This window comes from Gavialis gangeticus, unplaced genomic scaffold (assembly GCF_001723915.1).
Source record: "Gavialis gangeticus isolate Ggan-Ray unplaced genomic scaffold, GavGan_comp1, whole genome shotgun sequence".
In the NCBI taxonomy this organism is placed as follows: domain Eukaryota; kingdom Metazoa; phylum Chordata; order Crocodylia; family Gavialidae; genus Gavialis; species Gavialis gangeticus.
The window spans coordinates 8,642,520-8,656,624 of record NW_017728991.1 but is presented as its reverse complement, the minus strand read 5'-3'; the positions used below and the strand labels follow the sequence as shown (position 1 = coordinate 8,656,624).

The window sequence follows — 14,105 nt, the reverse complement described above, 5'->3', positions numbered from 1 at the left end:
GGGGGGGGGGGGGAAGGAAAGCAAAAAATAAAGGAAACATAATCTGCATGAGGAGCCTTCCCATCTCAAGCATCCATTATTATCAAGAGTCGCAGCTCTCAAAATATTAGCTTTGACAGGTTAGACAGGCTGCTAGTTTCATGTTTGCATTCTGGCTCTTTAGGAGGCAGTGCTATGAGCTCCAAATCAAAGCAGTTCAGGGAAGTTGGCAGAGTTGCCCTGGATTTACCCCATTATAACTAAGAGCTGAGTTTTGGCACCTGGAAGTTGCATTCCTCTACCAAGCAGGCAAGGTTCTTTGGGTAGATGTGATATCTTTTGCAAGCTTTCGGGCACAAACACCCTTCATCAGGCATAGGGAGACTCTACTGGTGTTATATGTTCTCCAAGAGAGAAAAGAAACTAATTTGCAACAAGCATTTCTGAAAATGCAAATGAGTTGAAATTAGGAAGACAATGGGTGGAGATTGTCAATGGGTTCTACCTTGGAGAACATGTAACCCCAGCAGAGTGTCCCTATGCCTGACAAAGGTTGTTTGTGCCTGAAAGCTTGCAAAAGATATCACATCTACCCAAAGAACCTATGTCCTTAGACCAACACAGCTACAACCAACAGCCCTGCATTCCCCTACCATTGCTCCTTTGGGTACCACCCATCTTTTCTTTTCCCACTTCCATACCTAAATGCATGTGAACTTTCCATGCCTACCAAGCCACACAAAGCTCAGTACAGAGGAGGGAAAAAGGAGCTTTGTAAACCAGGCTCCAGTGGGCATTTTCCTCCATATGAGGAACTCTGCCTATATTGTCAAACCAACCATTTTCAATTACAGTTAGCTGCTAGTGAGGGCAGGGGGGATCTGCAGTGATGCAAAACAACCTTGGAAGAGCATTGCACTGCCTTTAAGTTCCTTATATCCTAATGTTCAGCAATTGAGGAAATCCCATAAAGAACAGATGGGGTTTTACAGGTCAGAGCAGGGAAAAAGTCCCTTCACATCACAAATGCTCTCTTTTTACATTCACTTCTGAGCTGGTTTGGTTTGACACCATTAAAATCAGTGGAGTCACAATGGAGAAACATAGTGTTAGGTCCAAAGTATGCAGCAGACATTTAATGTAGTGGGAACTCTGAAAAGCTGAAGCAGAATGAGTGCCTTTCCTCTCAGAAATTTGCTATAAATGCATTCAGGCGTCCAGCTTCAACTCCAGTAGCTCTGCTGACTTGTAGTGATTTACGCCAGCTGAGAGCATGGTAAGTGTAGCTTAAATTTCATCATGTTGTTTGTAGCTTCTTGCTTTGATTCATCTACCTTTGTATATCTTTATTTTCTACATTACCTCTGACTTCTTCTAAGTTAGATCTTACATTTAAGTTCACAAATTCTTATTTGTAAGATGGACCCGCAGACAGAGGCAAGTTGCTTGAGTAATTTCATTTCCTGTAAGCTTTGCTTTCTAGTAAATACTAATGCACTTTTTTATTCATTCAGAATCCATACACGTCAGCTTATGCATTCTTATTTGATCTGATTCAGGAATGTAATTTTGTGTGGTCAAGAGATTGGCAGCTAAAACCATCGGAACAGTGGGGAGCTCTCAGAAATAAGCCAGTGTCAGTGAGGGAATACAGTCATATTATTGTGTTGAAGCACACTATTAAATTGTTCAGAAGTGTCCTGGCTGGTTGCAGGAGATTTGTAAGTTAAAAGCAAGAATGCAGGTTCCTGCCTCTTGGCAAAACACCTGCAAGGAAAGGGAATTTACCTAACTCACCCGATGAGCAATTGAAATAGCATTTGCTAACCTTGCAGTGATGGAGTGTTGCCATTTGTCAGAGAAGGACAGGCACTGATCTTATAACCTGAAAGACTTATGTCTGCTTAGATATTTCTCCTGTATATAGCAGGTGTCAGACACTTAGGTTGGAAACGCATCATTGTAGAGCCATGGAAGTCTATGGCTTATGCTGATTTACACTGGCTGATGATTGAGTCATTCATTTTATAGTCCTTTAATAGACGAGAAGCTTCACATCTGTTGTGAACCTTGATGCTACAAGCCCCTGATGGCTGAGCTGAGTGAGTGTGGTTAAACCGATTTGGGTATACCTGAAAACAGGACCTGAAGATGGGATTCATTATCTTTTTGTAATGTCTTTGACACTCTCTGGTACCAATAAAGTGAGGATTTTTTTGTCTTGTTTTGAAGGCAGTTGTATTTAATTGGATTCAGGAAGATTTTTTTCAGCTTGCCGTGTACTTCACAGAAGCCATATTGATGTCTCGTTAAAAGAGCTAGATTTTATGAATGGTGTCAGATCGTCAGCTGTTGTGAATTAGGACACCTTCTTGACTTCCAGTGTTACCAGCACGAGCTGTCTGTTTTTCCTGTAAGGGTTCAGCTTCTGGAGTCATGTTATTTTGTGAAAAATTCAGCTTTCATGTAAAACAAATAAAAGTACATTTATGTATTTCCCTCATGTTTAGAAATAAAAGCACAAAAGCATGATCCCTATATGCACAAAGCCCAGAGCCAAATGAAAAGGCTCTAGAATGTATTATCATGAAATCTCTCTGATTTATTTTTTTAAGCTAGTCTTGTGATCTGGGGTGGCGGATCTGCTGCAGAACACTGTTGGAAAATCAGACTTCCATGGTGCTCTGGATTTCTACCACCTGTGATAGTCTGGCCTAGGATGTATATATAAATGGATCAGAGAAGTGGCACATGCTTTGGTAAGCTGATATGAGCAGCATGGCAGGAAAGTCCAAGATGCTTCTTGCCATCATAGGTGGAGAGAAAAGAGTGACATTTTAAAAGCATCTAAATCTCTTTTGAAAATGAGATTTTATGTTTTAAAGTAATTCAGTCCCAAACGCTCAAAGACACTTACACACCTCATTCCCACTGAAATCAAAGGGAGTTCAGTATCTAAATAACTTTAAGGAACTGGGCTTTAGGTGCTCTTGAAAATCTTACCTGCAACTATGTCTTTTAGTTGCAGAGAATTGTACAGTGAATTGTAGATTGGTTATTGTGTTGTTCTGACTGTATATTCACCGGTTTGTCCTTCAATAGGACCATAAAAAGGCACTTGATTTACATATGAAGTCAAACTAAAATCAGGCCCCCTACAGCCTTGACTTGTGTGCCTGCAGTATTTTTATGCTTGCAATAAAAACACCAAGTCAGAAATGTTTTCAGTGCAGTTTTTATTTTAGTCCTAGTTTGGTGCATTTGTGTCCTTGGTTATATGATTCTCCTGGGTGGTATTGTAAGGACAGTAACATTTGGAGGTCTTGAATGACTACAGTAAGGGGAAGTAGCTGTTTATTTTCCTAAAGTTGAACCTGAAGTTGTTGGGTCAACTTATAAGCAGGGTCAACTTCTATAATTGGAACAATATGGAACGTGCTGCTCAGGTATGTTGTGACCCAACATTTTATATCCTATGCATTTAGATGCGTGGTGATCAGTGTTTGTGCTTGTACCAGGCTGTATTCAGGACAGTAAAATTGATCTAAAAGTACCTGGTAAGCAGCAAGCGTGCAGCCTCCTTTTGCCTTTCTCATGGGCCCCCCCCTCCTGCTTTCACATATAACAATATTGCTGCATTTATCATGCCTCAAAAGGAGGAGGCACTTTGATGCTGTAAAATATGTTGGGCAGGGGACATAACATTCCAGCGCATCAGGGAGCTTCATGCCATTTGGCAATAAACCTAATCTGATTTATGTTAGCCCAATGCACATGGCTTCCTTCGACTGCCTCATCTATGACAAGCCTGTTAGAAGAGGGATGTGCACACAGTGCCAATTACAGCAGACAGATGCGTCTCCAGCCTGACGTTCTGTAGCCATAGGAGACTGAACAAAATATGGCTTCTCTTTTATGGTGGTGTTCACAGATTCTGCTTGATCTCTGGGTGAATTTGTGTATGCCGAGAGCTGTATTGCACGCAGGTTTGGTATGTGAGCTGAATGCACAAATTCATACGTTTTGCCCCTCCTACTCCCCCCTCCATAACCAGTACTGTGTGGACCAGCAGCACAAGATGTGGTTATGATTTGCATGAATGTGTAATCTGAGTAGGCATCTTTATGTTCAGCAGTTCGGGGGGAGGGGGGAAGGAAAGACAGCCCCACAGCCCTTTGAATGCAAAATGTGAATCGTGCCTTCTGATGATCCAGAATAAAACATGTGCCTGGAGATTCCAGGTGGGAAACGATGCTGCCCAAAATCTGTATCTAAGCAGAGATCAAAGAGGCACATCAGGGGCTTCCTGTGGCTCCCCTCTAGGCTAAAATTAAATCAGTCAAGCTGAGATTTGGAGGAAAAGTAGTTTTTCACCTTGCTGTCCTGCCATCCCACACAGAACTGACAATTTGCTGTTTCATCAGCAGTGGTACCGAGTCTCATCACCTGCTGGAATGGGTGGTGGGAACGCAGAGAAATTAGGTCATCAGCAAAGTTCACCTCGAGTTGTTTTAGGTTTTCCTGAAGCTTCTTATTGGGCTTTGTTTCAAATGAACAGTCATTTGACTACATTGCAGTCTTATTGATCTTCATTTCATGTCTTTGTGTTGTTTTTCTTTCTGAATAACAACACTTGTGTAGGTATATTGTAGTGTTGTTCTTCTCCTCTAGAGCTTGAGGTGTATATATTATCTCCTTCTTACAGCTATAGTGACTGAGGTGCAGAGAGGTTAAGTGAGCTGTACAAGGTCGTATAAATAAGTCAGCCACAGAGCTGGGGGTAGAACCCAAGTCTCTGGAGTCCTAGAGAATAGATGCACCCTTAAATCATTTTAAAGGGGTGGGGAGCATACATCAGGTGTTCTGATCTATTTTTATGTCTGTCCTGATATGTATGCTACACCTGGGTAACTTTCGACTTAAACAGAATAGGTGTGGGTCCAATTATGCTGGTATAGGAGTGGGCAGGCATAAGTTATATAATGTAATAGCAATATAACTGTTATGTCCATATACCCCATCATCTGATCTATCTTCTACAGAACGTTGCTGTTGCACTTCCATAAAACCTTTTATCTGAGGATTTGGAGCACTGCATGTACATCAGTATGTTAATACCCACACTGTGCCTTTGAGACAGGAGATAATTATTGCCCCGTTTTACAATGGGAAAATTGAAGCATAAAAAGGTTACACAGTGACTCCTAGACACTCAATGCCTGCTATAACCACAAAAACTATTCTGCTTCCCATGATGTAAAATAGGCGTGTGTATTAAATTCCTCTAACACAGTGGTTCTCAACCTTTTGCACCAGGACCCATTTGTAAACATTAATGGCCAGCCCCAGCCCCCAGGTGTGTGGAGCATGGGGGGGTGGGGTGCCCCCAAGTAGACCCTTGCAGGCTGGACCTCTGCCAGCCTGCGAGGGAAAAGCCAGTTTCCTACATTTTTCTCTTTTAAAGGACAATCCATTTTTAAAGTTTGCTCACGACCCTTTCATATATTCTTGCAACTGACTTTTGGGTTGTAACCCACAGGTTGAGAAATGCTGCTCTAAGAAACTCCCTCTGGGTGAAACCTGTTGTGTGCTGTCCATGGTTCTGGCTTGCTGCTGTATTCTGCTGTCAAATCGACAGTACTCGTTGGCATCTCTCTGAAGGTTTGCATGATAAGAGAGTTTTGTAAGATTTCTACTTTGACTTGTTCCTGATGAAAATGCATTTTACAACTTTCTCAGACGCACAAGGGGAGTGGCAGGTGATTTTGTTAAAAATAAAACAGATGGTAGGGAGACAGAGAGTTTCACTAAAGTTCAGAATTTTCCATTGTCCCCGTGCTATTCTGCGCCCTGCATTTTTTGCACTGCAGAGAGATGCTTATGGGCAAGTGATCAGTCTCCCAGATTCAGTCATAGTTGTTCCACTTGCCTAGTAGCTACCTTACCCATGTTACCTGTTGTGTGCACAGGATAGATACTGTTATGCAGTGATAGACAGTTCCAGGGTGTGCATCACTGTAGCATTTTAGATGGGCCTCTTTTCCTCTTTCCTGGGTTCTATTCATTGTCCAGCTACTAATTTACAGTATTACTGGAGACAAGTCACTTGATACACCTGTGCTTCATTTTCCCACGTGCAGAATAAAGATAATGTTTTCTTAAGCACTGTGAAATTGGGAAGTGGATCAACATTTGATAGAGAACACACACCAGTTACAAATAGTTATGTGTGTTGTCAGATGTGTCATGGCAGACAAAAGACATGTTTATATACTTAATAACATGAATGAGTTTTGTAAATTCAATTAACTGGGGATGCCTGCCTTGTATAGAGATGATAGGCTGAACAACTCTTCACGCAGCTGTCATTAATACATTGTTCTTAATGAAATCTGTCTAAAACAACACCAACCCATACATCTGCCTGCTGTTTAGTGCAGTCTATCCATCCAGCGTATTTAACACCACTCAAGGTACTACCCAGTGTCCTGATTCAGCAGCCCTTAAACACCTGCTTAATACATAGCTGAGGGCGCTTAATTGTTTTGCTAGATAGCATTGAGGTGCTGCTCTGTGCGGCATCATTGATTCTTCAGGCTATTCAGAGATGCATGATCCACAGGAAGATGGAAGACTGAACCCAGGGGAACAATCCATCAGACTGTTGCCTCCTGCTTTCCTCATCGTCTTCATTAGGCCCAGATTTCATTGTTCTAAATGAGGTCACGTCAGAGGGATACGTGGCATTGGTACATGGCACCTAGATGGAAAAATAACTGCAGAGAAGGAAGTTCCAGACATGAATGCAGCTGGATGGCCTTTTCTAGCATGTTAAGAAACCAGAAAATTGAAAAACTGGGTCACTAGCGTTCATTTGCTGCACATATTTCTGGCTGGGTTTTTGTTGCTGTTCAAATGGACACATCTGAGCTTGCGTTGTATCTTCCAGGATTTTGTACCATCCTATATTCTTGCCCTTGTGCCTTCCACAGCCTTTTATTACAGCAGTGCCTCAAGCCCCTAATTCAGGGCAAGGCTTCACTCTGTTGGCACTGTACATACAAACAGCAAGAGACAGTCCATGCCTGTTATATAGGCAAGACCTAGATAGGGAGAGAAGGGGAAATAGGTACAGAGGAGTGATGCGACTTCCCCAGGGTCACTCAGCAGGGTGGTTGCGGGGGTAGAAATAAAGCCCAGGTCTTCTCAGCCCCTGCCTCACTGAACTCTCCTACTTCCATCTTCAGCCTCTCTCATCATCAACTTGCTTCTTTGATGTCCTTTTCCTACTCTTAGTTTTGTGCCTTCTTTCATGCCAGCTCCTTGACACAGAGCCATTTCCCATTTACCAAGTTCCCTCCCTCTTTTTCCTCAAATCCCCCTGAAAAATCTTTCAAGTTTTCCTTGATGTGAAATACCTCCCTCATTTTAAATGCACATGCACTTTGCTATACCTACTGTGATCTCATTTATGGAGTGTAACAACTTATATCAGACTTGTTAAACCATGAAACCAAGATTATAGAAAATGATACAGTACCAAGCAAAATTAAGCTCATGTCATGTTAAGCTTCTTGCTCCTTTAATGTTCTTGTGCCTTTCAGATGGTCTCTCCTACGTTTGGTGCCATAGGAAATTACACAGTTCTGGCTCTATACCTATGTGTATATGTATTTTTACCCAATATTTATATTTCAAATGTGTGCTGCAGTTATATTTCAAACTGGTTATTTCTGAGACACTGACTGACATAAACATCTGAATCATGCAATAAGCATTTATTATTCTGTTTTAGGTGGAAAAACTGGCTAAATACTTGGACCCAAATGACCTGGGGAGAATCAACTTTAAGGATTTCTGCCACGGTGTTTTTGCTATTAAAGGTAAGTGTGTCTGTAATAAGATAATCACTTTTAACTCCAGGATGCCTGTGGGACATCAGGAGATAGGCTACTGAACAGTGAACATGCTGGTAAGCTGTAGTATGTTCTTCTGACTAATTAGCCCAGGGAATCAGGGTCCCACCCTGCAAGGTCTTGTGCATATGTTTAACTTGAAACCCAGGAGCAGTTGCATTGAAGTCAGTGGGACTGCTTACATACTTCTTAAGTACATGAATAATACTTGGGAAGTTCAGGGCCTTAATTCTTTAAACCATGACAGGACGTGGTGACAGGCGAAGAGATCGTGGTATGAGCATGGATGCATTCAGAAATACCAATCTTGGAGTATACCTGGGAAGACTTGGGTTAAGGTCATGAGGAATTTTCCATATAGGCAGGTAGGCCAGTGGTTCTCAACTTTCTTTACTTTTAAGACAGCCCTGGTCCAACTCAAGGCACCCTTCAATAACTTTTGTGAATTGAGTGGCACCCCATTTCAAAAACACTAACTTACTACAGTGCTTACCTCCTTGCAGTGGGGGCAGGGGCGCAGCCAGGTAGGGAGAGCCTGAGCCTGCCCTTACCTGCTCATCTCCCCACAATTCCTGTGGCACCCTGGTTGGGAATCGTTGACATAGGCTAACTGCACCCTGGCTCTGAAGTCCAAGGTTTCACATTAGAAACATTCAATATCAGCACAAATTCATGCCACACATCTTGAAATTTGCAGAAACTCTGTGGATTGTCTGAATGCCACCCAGACTGATATAAAATTTCATGGACAGCTATTCAACCCTTTCATATGGCTCTGGGCATTTTAAACTGCCTCCCCAGTGATTTGCTGCATGGGAAATCATGTGTGGGACAGAGAGAAGATAAACGGGCAAAGGAATTTTCCTAGCACTATAATAAGCAGGTAGATGGAAGGGGGGCTGAATTTTGGATGTGTTTCATACTGGAGTATTTGTACGAGAACTGTCATTCATCATGAGTAAAAGTGAGTAATCCAGTGCTCAGAGTAAGCCCATTACTACAAGCCAGCTGGTTTTTTCTGAGCAAAAAAGAAGGAATTTTTTAACAAAAATCTTTTTGACAAAAATTGGTTTGTCTGGGAATTCAAAACCAGGCAAAAAGAGAGAAGCCCTGGTTTGCATCAGTGTTGCATTTCTCTGTGAATATAAACAAAGAGTGATGTGAATTGGTGTTGAAACCCTCCATTTCTGTGGGTGTCCCAGAGTTGTGGGATGGCTGCTGCTGTGCTGGGCTGCTTGTAATTTGGTGAATCGGTGCTGAGCCAAGTAGTGCAGCCTAAAATGCTGATGAATTTTAGCATGCAAATGGGGAGCCAGTTGGTAGAGAGGAAAAGTCCATCTTCCTGAATTATTCCCTTTCACATGTGGTGATCCCTGAGACCTATAAGTCTTTGTTTTGTTGTCTGCCTGGGCCCTTTTATTATTCCCATGAGGTATTTGAGCAATAAAAATTCTCCGGCCAGGTTTGCAGTGAGGATCACACCTTCATTAAGGGCCAGCAGTACAAAATGTCACTGTTAAAGATTGCTTCTGTTTTATCTTGTCGGTTCTTCTCTGAAGACATATGGTACCTTGCACTCACCTCTATAGCTACTGCCTTTCATCTGAATAATAAAGAAACTCCACTGACAGCAGAGTGGTTGTGCTAAGCTCAGTTATTCTGTGTGGAGTTGGAGAGAGGTCATTTCCTAGCATACCATACAAAATATTTTTGCATAAAGTGTGACGTGTTCCCTTGACAGTCAGGGGCAAGTCCTCTGTGCATAACACAAGTGTAACATTGATTCCAAAGTCATTTTAATAGTGAGTCCATATAGTCGATCAAGGGCTGGGTAATCTGAGTACTGCAGAAGTATCACCCCTGTTTCCAGTAACGGTGACGATTACTCGGTCATCTGAATAACTCTGAAATAAAAACTGAAATCTAATCCTTTGATAGATTAATTTATCTTATCATGTGAACTCCCTTCACTTCCTCTGTATTCTTTTTAATAGTACCTTTTACTATTGAACCCTCATTCAATTTCTATCGGTGGATCTAAAAGCACTCTCCAGCGGAGGTCAGTATCATGGTCCCCATTTTACAAATAGGGCAACTGAAGCACAGCTTGCTCAAGGTCTTTTAGCAGGGCAGTGGCAGAGCTGGCAATAGAGCTTGAGTCCCCTGAGTTCCAGTTTAGCGCTGTACCCAGGAAGAGACACTGCCTCGCAATGAACAGGTACTTTCCTCTGGAGGTCATGCCACGGATTTCAGAAGGGCTGACTGTGGAGAAAGGTAGGATCCAAATTTAGTGAGTGTGTGGGAGTCTGACACTGTGGCTGTAGTAAAAACACAAGGCCTGATCTTAGAAAGATTTCCACTTGATTTTACAGGTAGTAGAAACTGAAATCAGCAGGACTATTCCTGTCCCTGCAGTTAAGTTTGAGAATAAATCTTGGCAGGATTGAAGCCTTATAAAAAATAGCCTTGTTAGAGCTGTGTTCGGCAAGCTACCTCTCTGCACAAATACAGATCAGTCATAGGAAATGCTGTTCTGCAAAAATCAGCCTTGTGTCATTTGATCTTAGTCCATCTGTGTGTGTTTATGGGATGTGGCTGCATTATGTTTACTTCCTTTTATATTATGGCTGCTGTTTATGTTCAATGATATCAGCATAATTCTGGCAATAAGACCAGTGGATTAACATTTTGCTTCACGCATACCTTGGCAGTGGTGAGAAGTGATGCTGCTTCTGCATTCGCAGCAATTTTTGCTTTTATCAGTATTAATTCATGGCAAAAAAAGCAGTGGATTTAAAAAAAAAAAATCATTGGAAACAAATACCTCTTAATGATTCATGTGCAGGATGAGGTGCTAGGACATTTGATTTCTAGTCCCAAATTTTCCTGCAGACCTGTTCTTAGGCCCACAGCAAGAACCTGATTGTATATCATATTGATATCTCTCTACACGTCCCCCCCCTTTTTATATATAAAACCAAAGAATTCCAGCAGTACCTCAGATACAATTAGCATCAACTTAAGTGCTGTGAGATTTGTATTAAGGATGTAGAAATGTAAGAGCTTTTTAAAATGTTGAAATAGATGCAGTTTTTAAAGACACCCTATTAGGTATATGTACAGTATCATGGGGTGTCATACATATATACATATGTTTTTATTTTATTTTATTTTTACTGCAGTACTTAATAAAAAAAACTAGATTAATCTTTTGCCTCACCCTAGGAAGGTTTTATTGGTTTTTAGCTAGCAGAGACATTTTTCGTTAAAATGAATTGCTCTTATTAAAGATGTTAAAATGTATACCCACCTTCCAAAACGGAATGGCTCTGCCATGTTGTTCTCTCTCATTTATCAGTGGTGCGATGCATCCCAAGAATAGCAGCAGTCTCATTATCAAACAAAAGCAATCCATTTAGGTGGCAACAGATTATAAATACGGCCCTTTGACACCTGCACCTAGTCCAGTTGTATGGAGTAATCAGATAAATACAGTACAATGAGAGCCTACCATAAATCCAGAGGTTTTGCTATAATTGGGACTGAATCTATGTTATGCTTGTCACTTGAAGCTCCACGTTTACATTCAAAATTTACTTCCCTAATGCCTTGCCATATGTCTTATTTATGAGACTTCAGATTAAATGGTTTCATCACAGAGCTGAGTTCTCACAGAGGTTTCCCTGGATAGTGTGTGATGAAGAATGCCTTTCAGGCTAACAAAAGCAAGATGCATTTATGTTGCTGTTTTGGAAGTTGTCTGGGTCTTGAACTTGCATTTTTATGTTGAGTTTGGAAGGAGTTTGAAACCTGTGGCCTGTGGAGCCAGTTGATATAGGCCACAGACATGGGATTTTGGCAGCATTTGGCAGAGGGGGGCAGGGGGAGGACTTTACCACCAACCACTTTCCCATACTGTCCCAGAAGCACCAGATGGGGTGCTGTTTCTATGCTGCCCCAGGGAAAAATAGTGAAGAAAGCTGAGTCCTAGTGCCTGCCTTCCTCTGCTGTGAACTGTGTCACTCTGGCCTGTAGCCCAAAAAGGTCGCTGACTGTTGCCTGGACCCAAATCCCTACAGCAGAGTCATCCCTGAGATTAGACGTTTTAACCTGTCATCTCAGGCCCTCAAAACCAGATGTGTATTTAAAAAATAATTTAAAAAAATTTAAAAAGCTGTCCCTGAGCCCTCCTAACGACTGATATCTGCATCCAGGCCTCCATCAGTCCAAATCCATAATTTGCCGGTGTCCACATTCTATAAAATATGGACCCAAAACCCTAGATGCATACACTGTTAAACCTTGGGGTTTGGAGGCTGCAGTTTGACCTCCCATCTCCTTAACCCAAGGCACAGCTAAATGTGAAAAATCCGTGGCTTTTTATGAAAGAAGATCATGCTGTTCGCCAAGGCTTTCCCTCATCCCAGCACTGCTGAGCTGGACAAACTCCATGCATCACTTGACCTATGAGTTATGCCTCTCTGCTGGATTGCTGCATTGCAAGGGGGAACTGTGGCATAATCTTCTCCAGCTGCTAGCAATCTTGTGTCAGGAGATCCTGGGGGGAGGGAAATGCTAAGGGCCCTAGTTAACAGCATGTACCTGATGCCCTGGGGTTGTAAGATTTAGACAAGTTGCCACAGGAGTGATAGGGAATGGAAATTGCATCTTCCAGCTGACATTCAGGATTGGCAGGGATGATTTGTCTGTAAGGAAGCTTGTGTTCCTTCTCTAGCCTTTTGTTAGTCAGGGTGGTGGTATAAAGTGCCTTTCTTCAGCACAGGAGCAGAGATGCTGCTGCTTGGGCTGTTCCTGGCACAGGTAGGCATTGCTGCAGGTAGGGACTGGTTCTTCACCAAGGTAAAGTTTCCAAGGTAAAGGCTTCCAGGAACATCAAGGTACTAAAGTTTAGCTCCTTCTGCATCTGTACTCTCCAGCTGTTTGCTTCATGCCACTCTTCCATTTTTCCAGTCAAGAGAGCAGTTGCCACCAAATATTGTCTTGGTTCACGGGCACCTTATTAGAATTGGGGCCAGGATTTCACCCAATAACAGAATTCCCATTGGCTTTAGTGCGGTTAGGTTTTACCCCTTATGCTGGATCCCTGAGGTCAAGGACTGATGATTTTTATTGCACAAATCCAAGAACTTATCCTGAAGGTGTTTGCGAATGGCCGTAGCACTTCCAGAGGTAATTGGCCATCTTGACTTCAAAAAGGTGATCAGGCCCTTAAGCTGTTTAGCCGGCTCTAATTAAATAACGCAAAGCCATTATTTCAGTTGTTCAAAGAATAAATTTTCTCCCCTTTGCTTTAATAAAAAACCTATTCTATGAAAAAGCAAAGAGTGAGCTCCCCCTACCGTCCTTCTCATCACATTGAACTAGAAACATGATTCCAGATCACTGGTCCTCCTTAGTCCTGCAGTTCCAATCTATGAATACAAACTCACGCTGAAGTAGAACATGTGTTTAAGGTGAATGGATTTGGGCTTCTAAGAGTATATGTTTAAGTATGGAACAATCCCAAAAACCCTACAGTAATTGGCAAGTCCTTACTCCTGCCAGTCTCTCTTACTCACATGAGTAGTCTTTTTAACTTCAGTGGCACTGAAGTAAGGACTACTTTTATGACTAAGCCTTAGAAGGGTTGAACCCTCAGCTTGGAAGCAACTCTCCACCTGTTTAATGAACTGAACTTGGTTCTTCTTAAAATGGCTTTAGTATTTTTAAAGTTCAACTAAGTTTTTGCTAAATATAGCCTTAAGCCATAAAAGGCTGGAATTCACCATTAAAGATCCATGGATACATAAAGTGCAAACTGGCTGCTCTTAGGAATCGTGCCAGGAACCAGCTCCATCCAATTAGGTAACCAGATTAGAGTTCCTGTGGTATTAAATTTGCTTAATTGCCCATGAAAATGACATGACTCAGTGTGGGTTAAATTGCCTTTTTAGAACATTTGCAGGGAATTGCTTTGCTCTGATTGTGTTTGTTTTCCTCGGTTTGCAATGGACTTGTTCATTAAAGTTTGAAAAGGCCCCCAGCTTGATTCTACAAATGCAGTATAAAACTGTCCAGTATTGAGAGTTACTGTTAGCCTCCACACTTAAAAAAAAGGTTTCATAGTTGGAAGGGACCTGAGCAGATCATCTAGTCCGACCCCCTGCCACGGCAGGAAAGAGTACTGGGGTCAAACGACACCAGCAAGGT

General features: G+C 42.0%; 1 protein-coding gene across 1 annotated transcript in view; it reads left to right on the top strand.

Moving 5' to 3' along the window:
- The window catches only part of RAB11FIP4 (RAB11 family interacting protein 4), a 219,392-nt gene that overhangs the window by 76,132 nt on the left and 129,155 nt on the right, over positions 1-14,105 (top strand). The window contains exon 2 of the mRNA XM_019517044.1: positions 7,775-7,862. Within this exon, the coding sequence (XP_019372589.1) occupies positions 7,775-7,862 (88 nt within the window). The remainder of the gene's footprint in view (positions 1-7,774; positions 7,863-14,105) is intronic.